The 15,000-nt window shown below is 40.0% G+C and overlaps 1 protein-coding gene across 1 annotated transcript in view; it reads left to right on the top strand.

Moving 5' to 3' along the window:
• The window catches only part of LOC137970022 (uncharacterized), a 38,621-nt gene extending 36,625 nt beyond the window's left edge, over positions 1 to 1,996 (top strand). The window contains exon 4 of the mRNA XM_068816473.1: positions 1,861 to 1,996. Coding sequence (XP_068672574.1) covers positions 1,861 to 1,870 — 10 coding nt within the window. The 3' untranslated portion in view covers positions 1,871 to 1,996. The remainder of the gene's footprint in view (positions 1 to 1,860) is intronic.
• Positions 1,997 to 15,000: the final 13,004 nt, after the last annotated feature.

Genomic DNA, 15,000 nt, shown 5'->3' with positions numbered 1-15,000 from the left:
CTATTAAAGCTTTGCAATAGACCCATATCACTCAATGTCGAAACAAAAGATTTTGCCCGTCTAACCTCTCATTCAGAGAGAGACTGGACGGGCAAAGACGATGCAAAGACAAAGCCTTTATTCCCCACGGACTCCAAAATATCCGCCTCGTACGCGTGATAAAGGTGAATGCAAGGTTGCTCATTTTAATACCGTTTCTTCCTTTCCTTGGTCATTGGCTTAACAAGGAAAACACTACCTAACAACATTGTGAAATTGTGGTACATGACGTTTACCGTTCAGTATTTTATGGATAATTTTCAGCTTAAGAGTCAGAGTTAAAATGTTGACCAATTTGTAAATCTTGAGTCCCTTCAGTTAGCAAAACGAGCCACTCTGTTTTGGTTCGCTCACGAGAAATGCATGCTTTGCATAAAAAAGCCAACACCCCATACGAGTTTAACAAAGATAAGGGATGGGATGGTCAATTCTTAGCACAATTTATAGGAAACTAAGAAGAGCATGTGCACGCGTCCGCGAAGGAGCCTGATTCCGATTTTTTCCGAGCATCTTCGTGTCCACGTTGAAAAAAAATCTCTTTTCGTAACATGAAGATAAAACCGTCCATGTACAATAAAATACTGCATTTGAAAGCACGCAGACTGTTTTCGTCACGTTCTTCTTTAGTTAGCTTGGACTGCAAAAGACGGCCATGAAATATCTAAAGAACGTGACAAGAACAGCCTTGAAATTCCTGGGCCCTTTATTGTGGTCTAAGCTAACTAAAGAAGAACGTGACAAAAACAATCTGGGTGCTTTCAAAATTAAAGCAGTATAAGGAAAAGAGAACCAACAAATTTAATTTCAGATGCAGTATGTGAAAATTACGTATCATGTAATAGCTGAAATAGGGTCGTACTATAGTGATTTTTAATATTTTGACTCTTATTATTAATTATGGATTATTTAATTTTCATAGCTATCGTTACTGACATTGTACACATATATTTTATTGTATTTCCTTTTTAAAGTTTTACGACTTTTAGTATTAATTGTAAATTATATATTTATGACTATCATTACTAACATTGCACATATCTATTTTATTTTATTTCCTTCTATTTATTTATTTATTTATTTATTTATTTATTTATAGTGTCACCAATTAGTGTATTTACGCTAGAACGTTTGACACTTTAATAAAGTTTACTACTACCTTATTACATGAAATTTTCGCGACATGTTTATTTTCGCGATTTTGATGTGAGCATATTTCGCGACACTTGAATTTCTGCCATCCTTTCAAGACATGAATCCTCCCCAGTGCGCTGGTGAAAAAGTTATACCGTGGCATTTCCACCAACCAAGTTGCATGTATTGGTTCCAAGACCGATAGCTTAAGGTCGACATTCATAAACAAGGGGGTTTAGAAATTCCAGTAGAGGCGACGGTTATAATCGAAACATCTTCAAGGAACATGGAAGCCATTGCATGAGAGATTTATGCAGCTTGTGGAACAGCATTACAGGGAGCCAGTTATTGACGTTATTAATGGCCAGTTTGAAGACTGTACAAAGGAACTGCTACTTGGAGAGGAGATAGAAAGCAGTAGCGATAACGATGACCAAGACATTGCCTCAGAACAGTAAAAAATGTGACTTTGTAAACTCTTCAGTGGTAATAAACTCGTTTTTTCTTTGTTATTGACATAATGTAGGTCAAATAATTTTCGCGTCATGTTATGTTCGCGACACTTATTGTTCGCGTCACTTAAATTTCGCGATTTTTTCAATGTCGCGAAAATTTCATGTAATAACGTGCTACTACTTCCACTGCCGTAATTTATGCGACTAATTGTTTCGTTATCTATTTCTCACGCAGGGATGGTTGACGTCACATTTCACACATCGACTGAAAGCACTAGGAGAGACAACATGCAAAAAGTCAATAGTTTTGCGTATCTTTCATGCTTCGCTAGTAGAGAGAAGGAAATTGTCCGCGTAAAAGATAATTAAAGCAGCTGGAAAATCTACGAAGAATAATTTGTAATCAAACACACCGTGGGGAATTAAAATTTGGGCTAACGAGAGTACTCTGTACATGTATGGTCGATCACGCATTGTTATTCTTGAGGCTTTGCTGCTCGGGTGCTACTCAAAGCTCGAGGCTCGCGTTAATTATGCTCCCCTCATATCTGTTCGTAGGGTAAAAGTTATTCAGCCAAGTTCTAACTGTGCTTGAAGGGAGAGTTTCAAGTCTCTCTGCATGAGCAAACTGTCACGTCAGTCCATTTAATTCCATTGTTATTGAAACAATCGGAAGCACTGATGCAGGAAACGGAAACAATGCCATAGAAGTGAAATTGCCCATTGGAATTACTTTTGCAATCATATCCTTTGTGTTATGAACCTCCTGCATACGAATAGATAACTCGTGCGTTATGTCAACTCGTTTGTAGAATAAAATGTTCGACCCGTACAATAAATTCGATGGTCAAAACTAAATTTGATATTTTCTTTGTAAAGTCGAAGTATCTTTCACCAAATCTGCGCCTCAGTCATTCAGTGTATCTGTTTGTTTAATACTCTCTGTGATTAATGAACATCATCTGGTTCAGTAAAAACCGTAAAGTTTACAACTGCTATCGCCAAAGCTATCGCCAAAACCCTGAAACTCTCCCTTTTAACAGGTTTCATGTATTATTTACTAAATGTTGGACTGTCGTACTACCTTCAGGGGTGTCTTTCGGAAAATAGCTCTTGATCGCGTTGTTTTTAAAGAAACCAAGAAAACTATATATAATACCACTGGAAAGCTAAGAAAATGTAGTATTTAAAAACGCCTTTAACTTTCAAGTTTTTTTTTTATTTCAGAAAGCAAGTGTAAGCACTCAAACGCGAAAGTGACATTGTCTGTTCCGCTGGTTAATAACCTTTGCGTTCAGACGGACTTCCCATGAGGGAAATAATAACTAACACAGTGTGTGAGGCTTTTTCAAAATTCTAAATACTTTTCCCGTGGCGTCCAAGTGCGTGGCGTGCATACGAAAAAAATTCTTTTGGCCAACTTTACAATGGATTTTCTCAAGAACCAATTAGAACATGGAAAAAGCCTCACACTCCTTGTTAGCTTATTATCTCCTGACAAATACAGCGTAGTTTGTTTGGATGTCCGTGTTAACCGAAAGGTTATTAATCAGCGGAGCATAATGTGAAAGTTAAAGGCATTATCAAATACTACATTCCATTAGCTTCCATTAGTACATAGTTTCCTTGGGTTTCTTAAAAAACAACGCGAACAAGAGCGATTTTTACCAAAAGACACCCTTGAAGGTTGACAGCAACCTTAACCAGTTGACCACTAGAATGAGGCTTTCGTTTCGTAGAAGTAATAGAGGGATTTAGAGCATATGCGGTACGTTTCAGCGGCGAGCTCATGCCGCCTAGCCACAGAGGCCATGATCAAGAGAAAATGAGGCGACAGAGAGGGAGGCTCAAGGCGTTGGCCGGGATATGTTATGTCCACGAAAGTTATTTTTAGACGAGCGGAAGTCTTTGTTCTAGGGGAAGTCTGTCTTCCGAGACGTCCGCATGCAGTCTTGCTTCGCTCTCAGATTCTTAGTGGAAAGAAAATAATGGCGCACGTGGAAGGCTTATGAATATATATTTTCTTTCAAACATCGGACCGAGGTTGGCCTGCATGCGGACGTCTCGGAAGACTTCCGCTCGTCTAAAAATAACTTTCCTGGACGTGACATATCCCAAGGGCTGGACCGGGAGCCTCCATCTCTGTCCCCTCATTTTCTCTTGCCATGATATGTTCGTGTACGATGGCTCTCTATTTGGCCCGATCGTCAGCTAGCTACTCCCAGGAGTCAACGTTGATCTTCATACCTACAAGGTCTCTTTTCACCACGCCTTTGAAGCGCAGATGGTGAAGGCCGATCCAGCGCTTGCCCTGAGGGAGCTTCCCGTACAGGATGTCTTTCGGGATACGACCGTCTTCCGTTCTATTAGTGTGGCTAAGCCAACGCAGTCTGCGCTGTCTTGGGAGAGAGTAAGACGGCGTAAATGAAGCCATACTGCTTATGTAAATAAAAGAAGCTTTTTTTCAAAATAAAATTTTGTGTCTTTGAAGTAACCAAGACTTAATTCTGTAAAAAGACGATTCGAGTTTTTAACGCGAAAACAGTAAAAATACCCCATTTTAAGAGCCTGCGGACACGTAAACAAACAAGCACGGTAACCCCATTTTTTTATTGCAATTTTTTAATGTTCATATCATGAATGTTAATTAGGCCAAGTTTCCAAAAAAGTCTGATAGTAGAACAATTTCAAGGGAATTACCTTAAAGACAAACGCTCGACTGAGTAGTGCGCATCACGTATAAGTCAAGGTGGCCTCGCAATTTTCAACAATCTCCCGCAACCTCGAATCAGTAGCCTTCCGTCATCGTAAAAGTTGCAAACGTAGTAACGACTTTTTCCTGGGCCCTTCACTTTGAGGTTTTCCGCATTATTTTACAATGTAATAAAGATACTAATTTCCTAAAAATGTAAACTTCGTCAACTAAAGCGCTCGTGCAGAGATCCGGGTATTAGCAAGCCAGAGTTCATATAAATTTGTGCTCGCAACAGGTTGCTGCTCTTTTGAGTCAGACTGAAAATTCCCCGCATTGAATTGCCTGCTGTTTTTTGCTGAGGAAAAGTTGAAGAAACTTACCTGATGAAGCGAAAACTGTCAAACACAGTTTTCAAACGAAAACTGTTACTGCCATGATACACGATAAACCGTTAGCAAAAATGGATACCTTTCGAGGTTTCCACTTGTGTTTCAAACTCAGTTGCCCGTTTCTTTTCTTTCTGTCAGAGTACTATTATCAGCCGACATCTAAGGCCCCTGACATAGAAATTCTTGTGTAAGAATACATCATCAGTGTCAGGCGACTTTCTTCGGCTCACGTAATGATACATGTCCACTTTTTCAGCATTTACGGTTGGAATACGTTCAACCTATGCCCTCTGCACGCTAGTCTTTCCGGTTTCATCATGTATTTTTAATTCAAATGTTAAAAATTATGCCCTTACACATGTATGGTTAAGCCTCTTGAAACCAGTCGCCTTAATACATTGTTCTCACTAAAAAAAAGTCCACTGTTCCCTTTTTTTTCTGCAAGTCTTATGTACTTTGAATCTTTGCCAGTGGTTTCTTCTTAGAGTTTTGACATTGAAGTTTGGAGTTCGATTTCAATTACACTTCAGTATGACAGCGATCAATTCTGCATTTCGTGTCAAGGGCCCGCGGTTTGGAAATCATGTGATTCTTGTCCTACATCCCGGAATGGAGACCATCTGGGCGTGGATCAAGCTTTTTGTGACCCCTAAAGGAGATCAATCTGGGCGTGGTTTAAGCAAATTTCGACCTTGGCGGCTTTTGGCGTTTTGCCCGGAACACCCTAAGCGAGACCAAAATCCAAAATTTACACCCCTAAGCGAGACGACGAGCATCCCCGTCTGTTTCGTATGGGAGGTTCCCCCCCCCCCCCTCCTCCTTGGGTCCTACATATTTAAGGGTCGTAAATGTTATCGATACTGGTATACTTTACCTGAAACATTGCACTGATTTGTAACCGTTTTTCGAAATGTTAAAAACAAGTCGACCCACAGAGCTTTCGTTTAGCCAACGTCAGCCTCTCAGTTTTCAAGACTGCTACTTAATCAAGCCACACAAACAAGAAACAAATTACTTGTCACAAACTTGGTATTAACATCACGAGGCAACGTTAGCGTGTTAGTATTCCCTCCCTTTTGCTGTGCAAAGAAAATATCCCACATGCATCTCTGGACTTTGTATGTTTGTGATATTAACGATGACGTACTTCTCAGTTATGTAAAAAATAATTAAATCTCGACGGGAAGTTAGAACGTTTTATTTTCCTGCGACTTTTTAAAGCACAAGTCTTGTTCCTTTTTCCAAGCATTTTGTAATAACCGCACTTCAACTTCCTTTAATTTTTTCCTCCAAATTCAGCTCTCGCAATAATGTTTTCCTTCAGCGTCTGCTACTGCATTTTCCAAAATGTAACGGCCACATCTGGCTGCCACAGAATTGCGTAGAAATTTGACTGAAACTTGACTGAAAATTTTCAAGATCGATGACAGGAAAGAACTACATTATGCACGCTTTGATTCGAACGGAAAATGGCGCTGAAAATAAAGGAGCATGGCACAACGAAACTCTTTAGTTCAAAAGCGCGCCTCTTGCTTTCTCCAATGGATTTCTGTAAGCTTTACGAACTTAAGATTAAGCCACTCATTTTACAGAAATTCCTGATACGTTTCGGCGAAAAGAAGACAAATAAGTTATGTTCCCGGGAGGGGGGGGGTACTAGAGTCAATTTTTGCTGGGTGTGTCCTGCTGGCCTCTTCGAACCCCTACCCCATTATAGTCTATTCTGTAGCCAATCATAGACCCCATCTTAGTCACTTTTGAGCAAATGTCATTTTCGCTAACCCAACTTAGTCACTTTCTGATTATGCCTCTTCCTTATAAAGCCTTTGAAGTAGGTCATCCTTAAATGAATTGACATGTTTGTTAAATTGAATGTAGAACACTTTACTTTTCACCTACAGTACAAACATTCTGGTACATTTGCTATCCGTAATATTTACAAACGTACCGTCATAAATAGTTGAAATGCAAACATTCTTCGTTAACGGGAACGTCATAATAGTTCCTTAATTGAATAAAAACAATAATAAGCGAAAGCAATCAAACGCTTGCTAATCCAAAAGAAGAACCAAGTTGTGTTAACTTCGATGGACGATAACAACGCAGAATAGCCGGAAAATAAATACCGTAGCATGGATGATTTGGTGGACTTTGTTCTGGACCCAGGGGTTCTGCACTGTTGTGCAAGGGGTTAATGTTTAAGTTGAGATTCAATGCGAGCCGACTGTTAAATATTAAAACAACAGCACCAACCATTTTTTAACCGCGGATCTTCTATTTTCAGGGGCACCCAACGACCAATTTGTTGTAAAATGTATTATTATACCCCAGTTAATGAAAATAAATGTTATTAAGGCATTTTCAGGTGTTTTTCAGTGTTGCTGGGAAAACATTATCTGTTCCTTTTTCCCAGCAAGACACACAAGAAATTTCCCAGCCAGCTAGATAAAATTGGTTGGTTTCCCAGCCAGCTGATCAAATTTATTTCCCAGCCAGGAATTCCGCGCGCTTTCAAATCCCTCGATCCGAAACGACCAAACAAAAGCGACAAAACCGGGACAAAACAGGTTTTTTCCGCAAGCGCAATCACTCTGACCAGCCGTCGTATGTTTGTGACTACTCTCTGGGAGAGGAAAGGGGTTTTTTTTTTAGTCGTCCTCAGTCTTCAGAGTTTCTACAGCCAGCTCGGGTTGAAATGCTAGAAAAAGTCAGTAATTCCCAGGCAAAACCTCTATCAATAACAAAATTTCCCAGCCAGCTCATCGGAACACCTGTATTTTTGCCAGCCAGCATGATTCCTCTGGGGAACAGATAATGTGAGGAACAGATTCGTTGGGTGCCCCTGTATTTTCAAATCCCTGCTTACCATAATTTTCTTATCCCAGAAATCCTGAAAATGTGCGACCCCATTCAGTAGTAACTCTACTAAAAATGTACCCTATTATAGTCAATCCAGTCCTGAAAATGCGACCCCATCCAGCGGCACATCCCCATTAGCCTCTTATAAGGAAGTACCCCTCCCCCCCCCCCCCGGGGGGTTATGTTTAGAAACGGGATTGTATCACACAACGTTAAGTTTGGTTTTTTTCAGAACTGAAATAAAAGTTCACAACTTCTCAGAGCTTATGCCTTCTCTGAACAGGAAGAAATAACTTAACTTAAACCTCAAATTTCAATTGTTCTAGGAGCGCCCAGGTCACCATTTATCAGTCCATGACCTTTTCTCAAGTCTTCTATTTTCCGTCGATGAATATAGAAGTAATCTGAAAAAAACCTAGCAAAAATTATATTTTGTTGCAAGCAGGTGACGTTCTTACTTTTAATACACAAAACTGCACTCTTGAAACCGATAGTGGTTTTCATAATGTATGGTGTGGAGCTATTTTTACTTACGCCGCTATTGCTGGTGCTTAACCGTTCAGTATTATACTGACCTGATAAAAGGAAAACCATGAAACCAAATGACTTCCGCAAAATATCGAGCGACATGGTAAAAAAGGAACCGTTTTCAGCTTCGTGTTTCCAGACTAGTTTATCTTTCCGTTCCTAGAGCAACTCCGGTGGCTATAACACAGAACCTTCGTTATTATTTCAGGTCGACAGTGGGAAGAATCATGCATAAACATCAGTTATCATAGCGTTAAATGACGCATTTTGAGGCAGTTTTGAAAGGGGATGATTGACCATTGAAAATAAAAAGGCATGTCCTGCCTGCATCACGAACAAGGTCAATCCTGTAAAGTGACATGTTCTACGAACTCTATAAAACTACTCTAACTACGTACTGCTCGAATTGCTACGTAACATAAGCTTCTGACGGACATCTGTCTTCAGAGAAAAGAGCATTTTTCACCCCTTAGTTATATGCTTGACTGCACCCCCTTGTGAGTGCATTGAGCAAAAAAAGTAAAAGCACATTTGCGACAGTTATCCAACTTCATTCTGGAACTTCGCGAAGTCCATTAATTTCTCTCTGTTTGACTCAGTGTTATGGCTAAGCGAGGGCAAGATTACTAGTAAAAGCTTTTGCCTGCACAGCTCAATATCCAGCCACCCTTTCCAACAACGAACTGAGCCTATTGTGTTAATGAAACAACCTGACCCCTCAAGCCAGATGACTTGTAGTATAACATTGGTTGAAGTATTGATAGCGTATATTTTCATTCCTTTCCCCAAGTGTACTTAGGCAGGTATAGAAGAGAAAGAACATAGAACTTTATGTAATTGTATGGTTCTCTACTCTGCACCGATAGGTTTTTCTCCGGTACTCCGGTTTTCCTCTCTCCTCGAAAACCAACATTTGATTTGCGTTGATTTCTTAATTTTAGTTAACAGTGTCCCCAATTAGCGCTCCAATGCTAAAACGACTAGTCACTTAAATAAAGTTCCTTTCCTTTTCATTTCCGTTCCTTTCCTCTCCTTAAAGTTCCTTTCCTTCGATCTTTCCGCCGGTCAAATTCTTCAGCATTTGAATTTCAAATTGGTCTACGGTTATTCAAACACTCATTTTTTCTTCTCAGTCTTTATTTGATTGACTATAACAACTGAAATACGCACTTACAACAATGGTCAAACTAATGCAATATTAATCCCACTCTAAAGCAAAACTGCGGTGTATGACTTAAGTGTTTGACTCAACGATCATGTATTAAAGGTAGTTTCTTAAGTTATATTTACAACTTCTGCTCGTCGGGAAGTATTTTTTGTTGCACGAAAAGGCATATATACATTTAACAAATAGATTCCATGTTGCCGCGCATCTGTTCAGTAATAGATCACAGATAACGTCAAAATGTGGTAAGAACAAAAAAGTGGCACACGAGGCGATAGCCGAGTGCGTCACATACGGCGAAGACTACACTTCTCAAACGCTTTAGACAAAGACACGCGTTGGCTCTTTGTCTCATCCAATAATTTGTCTTAGTCCCGGGGGAGGGAGGGCGTACTTGGGTCAATTTTTGTTGGGTATGTGCCGCTGGCCTCTCCGAACCCCTACTCCATTATAGTCTATTCTGTGGCCAATCATAGACCCCATCTTTTGAGCAAATGTCATTTTCGCTATCCCAACTTAGTCACTTTCTGATTATGCTTCTACCTTTTAAAGTCTTCTAATTAAGTCCTTAAATGAATTGACACGTTTGTTAAATTGAATGTAGAACACTTTACTTTTCACCTACAGTACAAACTTTCTGGTACATTTGCTAGCCGTACAAACAAACGTACCGTACCGAGCCGACTGTTAAATGTTGAAACAACAGCACGAACCATTTTTTAACAGCGGATCTTCCTACTTTTAAATCCCTGCTTACCAGAATTTTCTTATCTCAGAAATCCTGAAAATGAGCAACCCCATTCTAGTAACTCTACCAAAAATGTAACCCCATTATAGTCAATTCAGTCGTGAAAATGCGACCATCCAGCGGCACATCCCCATTATCCCCATTAGCCTCTTATAAGGAAGTACCCCCTCCCTCCCTTGGGTCTTAGTGCTACGCGATAAAAACATTAAAACTGTTACAGGCAAAAGCAAAAGTTGGCCTTCCGCTGCCCAAGCAGTATCAGTACAAGAACATAATTCCGAACAGACGAACAAAGGCTTCATCTCAGTTTTTTCCTTAGTTCAAAAAAGATAACAATTATAGCTTTCCATTCCGACATTCGAGCAAAAATCGTACACAACGTAACCCGTTTGGAAAAAGTCACAGTATGGTGTATTGATCTTTGTGTGACCCTGCGATCGATGATAAAAAATGGTGGAAGCGATTGAAGAGTTTGGGTAGATAACTTTGTGTGCTTAGTATAGATGTTATCATGTTGCGTCTAGTAGAATGCGGGCTGTGCATCAAAATTAATGTTAACACTGAGTTATTTGCTGCCTTTGAAGAACAAAACGAAAAAGCGGTGGTTAACCACATGGAGCCACGTTTTCTCTTTTTAAACAAACTCTTCATGTTCTTTACTGTACTGAACTCTTGACGCACCTTTTTTCTTTATTTTCAACGTGAATTTGAAAATAGTGATATGGAGACATCAAACCGTTGCTCAAGCCTCCTTGTAAGCGATGGCTTCCTTGTTGTGAAAGAATAAATAGTTTTCTCTCACAGTGATATTTCTTCCACATTGAATGCTGTCATGTATCGTATCTTTGTTCTGTTTATTCTAGATATTATTTCACCTCTCTCGCGCCCCGTGTAAGATGTATTCCTCGTATGAGTAGGTGAATCAAAGGCACCCAACGAGCAAATTAAGCCATTGGCAAACTTGTATGAGAACCATTTCTAGGCTCCCTGTAGTGTATAAAGACTGTGTAAAGAGATGTTTTTATCACCTGGAAGAGTTTGATCTGTTCGGATATTTTAGCTGAACATTGTAGTGTCCGAACATTTTGGGAATGATATCTTCATTTTAGAAATTGATAGCTGAACGTTACCTTCGAAGAACTTCCCAGCAAACCATTTGCTCATCCGAAACTGCCAGGTGACCCTTTTAAGTGCCAAAATCGCAAAAGTATCCCTTTCGAAAATGTAAGGGTCTGCCATTCCCTGGTTGCGGATCCGTTAGGTGATGTATTGGTAGAAATAATCCATAGCTGTTGGTCAACGTAGACCCAAAATTCTTAGAACAGTTCACACTCCCCAACACTTATTTTACCGAAGATTATCGTCGGGTGCCCCTGATAAGATCCGGGCACAAGATCTTGCTTGTGTCTGGATAAAATTTTGAGTAGTTTATAAAACGTTGTCGACATTCATCACTTCAAATGGTACCGGGAAAGAACCTTTTTGTTTCGTCAGTTCGACCATTGACTTGTGCGACTTCGTTTCGTTAATTTTTCTCAATAAGTTGTGGATTTCAGCATGCTACTGACCCCTCAAGCAGTTTTCCGTAACGCGTGGCTTTGTGCCATAACTTCGAATAGCGTTGCGTGTGTTTTTCATAATATCAAGATTTTGTTCATTCAATACTTTTAACAATGAATTTTTCCTAAGGGACTGACAAACGTCCAAGTGATATTCACGTGCAGAGGCGTGTCTTCCGTTTATTTCAATGGACTCAGCTTAGACTGAGAGAATATCCGCTTTTTTAGCCCAATGGTCTCTTATCCTATGATTTCGATTCAACAGATCGCGTAGCGAGAAGCGTCAGAGAAAGGGCTTTAACGTCATCATATCATATCATTCATATCATATATCTTTATTTACCCTCGGATTTTTAGAGTAGCTTGGTGTAGCTAATATCTCCGAGCATTTACCCTCCCAACCATGATACACCACAGAAGACAGACCACAACACCGGGAACTACATGCCCTACTCTTTGCGACAAGTGTGCGGGTTCTTTTACGTCCCACAGGATTATGAACATTGAAGGGTTGTGAGACGGGACCTCCGGCTTATCATCCTTATCCGAGAAGACTAGAGAGTCTAACCATTTGCAGATGTAATTACAAAGGCAGCACTTTCTCCTCAGTTATTTAAAGACCCTAAGTGTTGGTCCGGCCGGAGTTGAACTCACGACCTCCCGCGTAACAGCCCGGTGCTCAACCAACTGAGCCACCGGTGCGCGTCATGAAAGGAATTCTCGTTTTGGTCAGCTTAAAGATCAAATGCCTTTGTCAGGCATTATCACAATAGAGTAATACCTCAAACAGTCAACGGCCAAAGTTATGGCTTTTTACAGCTAAAACACTGAGTTATTTTGGTCGCTTCGTTAGATTAACAAAAACGGTTGAAGTTTCAAACTTTAAGGGTAATTAGTGCTACCTCAACTTAAATCATCGAAAATCGCACCTGGGCTGACTTCTCCGAGTTTTAACTTTAAATCGTACCACGTAGGCGTGGTTTCCGCTCGTATAAAAGGCAAGATTATTGACTGACGCAGCGTTTACACGAACGCGGTTTCATTTGTATCCGCATCGATTTCGATGCGGTTACACCTTCTGTTTACACGACACCGATCAAGACTGTTATCGAAACCGTGTCGATTTGAAACCGTTGCCAAAAGTGGAACGTTTTCAAAACGATGCGGTTTCATCTGTCGTGTAACAGCGAAACCGCATGGATTTGAATACGGTTACAATTTTGGCGCGAAATTTGCATTGTTGAATTCAAAATACTGAATTTAGCACGTAGTGGAGCGCTCGCTTATACCATCACGATTTGGATTTTCTAGCGAAAACCGCGCCGTGTAAACACTTTCAAACCGCATCGATTTTGACGCGGTTTCGAAGTCATGAAACCGTGTCGATGTCAGCCTGCGGTCCTGACAGCAAATAGTCCTGTTCCGGGACTCCCTTTTAAACCACCCTGAAAATGGGTTCCAGGCCCATTTTCAGGGCGGGGTAAGAGGGAGTCCCGGAACAGGACCAGACAGCAAAGAGCTGAGCTATTAATTTTTATTCCTTTAGGCTACCTTTTTATTGCTATTTGCAGGCCAAAGGTTAACGCAATCGAGATCCACTCTTGAGAACACCAAAAAGCGTTTCAATCAAAGGCTTTTGTCTTTTCCGAAACAGAAAGAAATAGGAACCTTTGTGTTTAGAATTAATCATGATGCACACGGGTTTTTCAGTGACATTGCGATCGTCAGATGATCCACAATTCTTGGTCAGAGTAACCAGCCTCAGTTGTGGATCGCTAATACTCGTAAAATTTGAATGTGTGATTGCATGCATCGCTGGACGTTTTGCAAGATCGTAAAGGGTTTGAGATGCCTTTCCCTCGCTATTACTTTAGTACAGCGATCAATGCTTTACTGACCTGTTGAAAGGAAGATCATGAAACAGACTGTCCTCAGAAAAGCAGGTCATTCTCAAAGGCATCACCTTTTATACATTTATGATGGGAGTAATCGATGTAAACGTAATTAATTTGCACAATTACACCATTGGTTAATAGACAAATAGCGTCATTTTTTCGTGGACTGATTTTAGCGGCATTAGAGCAAAGAGGAAAAAGTAATCTGCTCTGGCGAATGAACTAGCCACCTTCTAACATTTCTTCTTAAATTGCCGCTGTTATCCGGCCACATTACAAATTTTGCACCACGCAAAAACAATATGCAGTGTTGAACCAGGTTCTCATTATTGGCAGAGTCGCATCCGCTAGATCGTAGAACGAGTTCAAGGCTTTTCGATGTTTTGAATGTGTCTATATTGCGCTGTTAGACGTAAACATACTCTTTTTATAGCAATATACATTTTACATTTTAATATTGAACATTATAAGGAATAGCGGAAAAATATAAAATCGTTTTCAGTCATTGCCTGATATATATACATTCATCTAAATTTTTATAGTTCTCCTCCGGATGTTCGCTTTTTTTAAATTATATTAAGGAAATAGACGTAACGAGTGATAGCACCCCTCAAGAAAATTTCCTAAAATAGCTCAACACGTTTTTAAAGTTTAAACAGTTCAATTGTGAATGCAATATGTTGTTTAACTTTTCGAGTATAAAGTGTTGATCCGATATTAGAGTTTGTTTATATCTTAATCACCTAATATCTTGATATTAATATCTTAATGGAGTTGTTCGGTCCGGCATGATGACTATTTCGGGGGTGAAGGGCCGGGTGAAGTGGGCGAAACTTGAAACAACCCAAACCATTTTTGCAAAGGTTTGGGTTGTTTCAGCTATTGTACCCTGTACCCCCTACCAACAACCCCTTCGCCCCTCTTCCCCGAAATAGTTTTCTTGTTAGATATGGGCTCCTCTCATGCGCTTAGTTGCGCATGAGTAATTAAGATATTTTGTTCCAATGCATATTCTCTTAACTATCTATCGATCTCTAATAGCACGCTATCTAACTTATGGCTTGGTAGCTTGGGGTCAGGCATGAGAATCTTCACTTGATAAATTCCTCAAGATTCAAAAACGAGCCCTTCGCTTTAACTATTCTTTTGACCGCAACGAGCATGCTATCCCTCCTTTTACTGAAGCCAATATCCTAGCGTAAAAAAATTAAATAACAACTTGTTTACAGACAATGAAAGTCACCAAATCTTGTTATTTGATTGCCACGGGGCGGCGGCGCCGGGGGCTCACAGTGAGTTAAGTTACCGTTACATACCAGACTAGAGGTTTTGGAAAGTCTCCAATAGGTAAGATCTCTTTTTTTGTTTTTACTCAATGCAAGTTTATTATAGGTCTTAATTATTTTTTTCCAAAAATGTTGTTATTGACCGTTTTTGGCAATTATGGTGATTAGGGACTGGGTGAAGTGGGCGAAAGCTGAAACAACCCAAACCTTTACACAATGCTACCCTTAGGCCTAAACATTATCTAAAGCAT

This window comes from Montipora foliosa, chromosome 9, assembly GCF_036669935.1.
Source record: "Montipora foliosa isolate CH-2021 chromosome 9, ASM3666993v2, whole genome shotgun sequence".
Classification (NCBI taxonomy): domain Eukaryota; kingdom Metazoa; phylum Cnidaria; class Anthozoa; order Scleractinia; family Acroporidae; genus Montipora; species Montipora foliosa.
The sequence above is the reverse complement of the archived record's forward strand: the minus strand, read 5'-3'. Positions and strand labels throughout refer to the sequence as shown.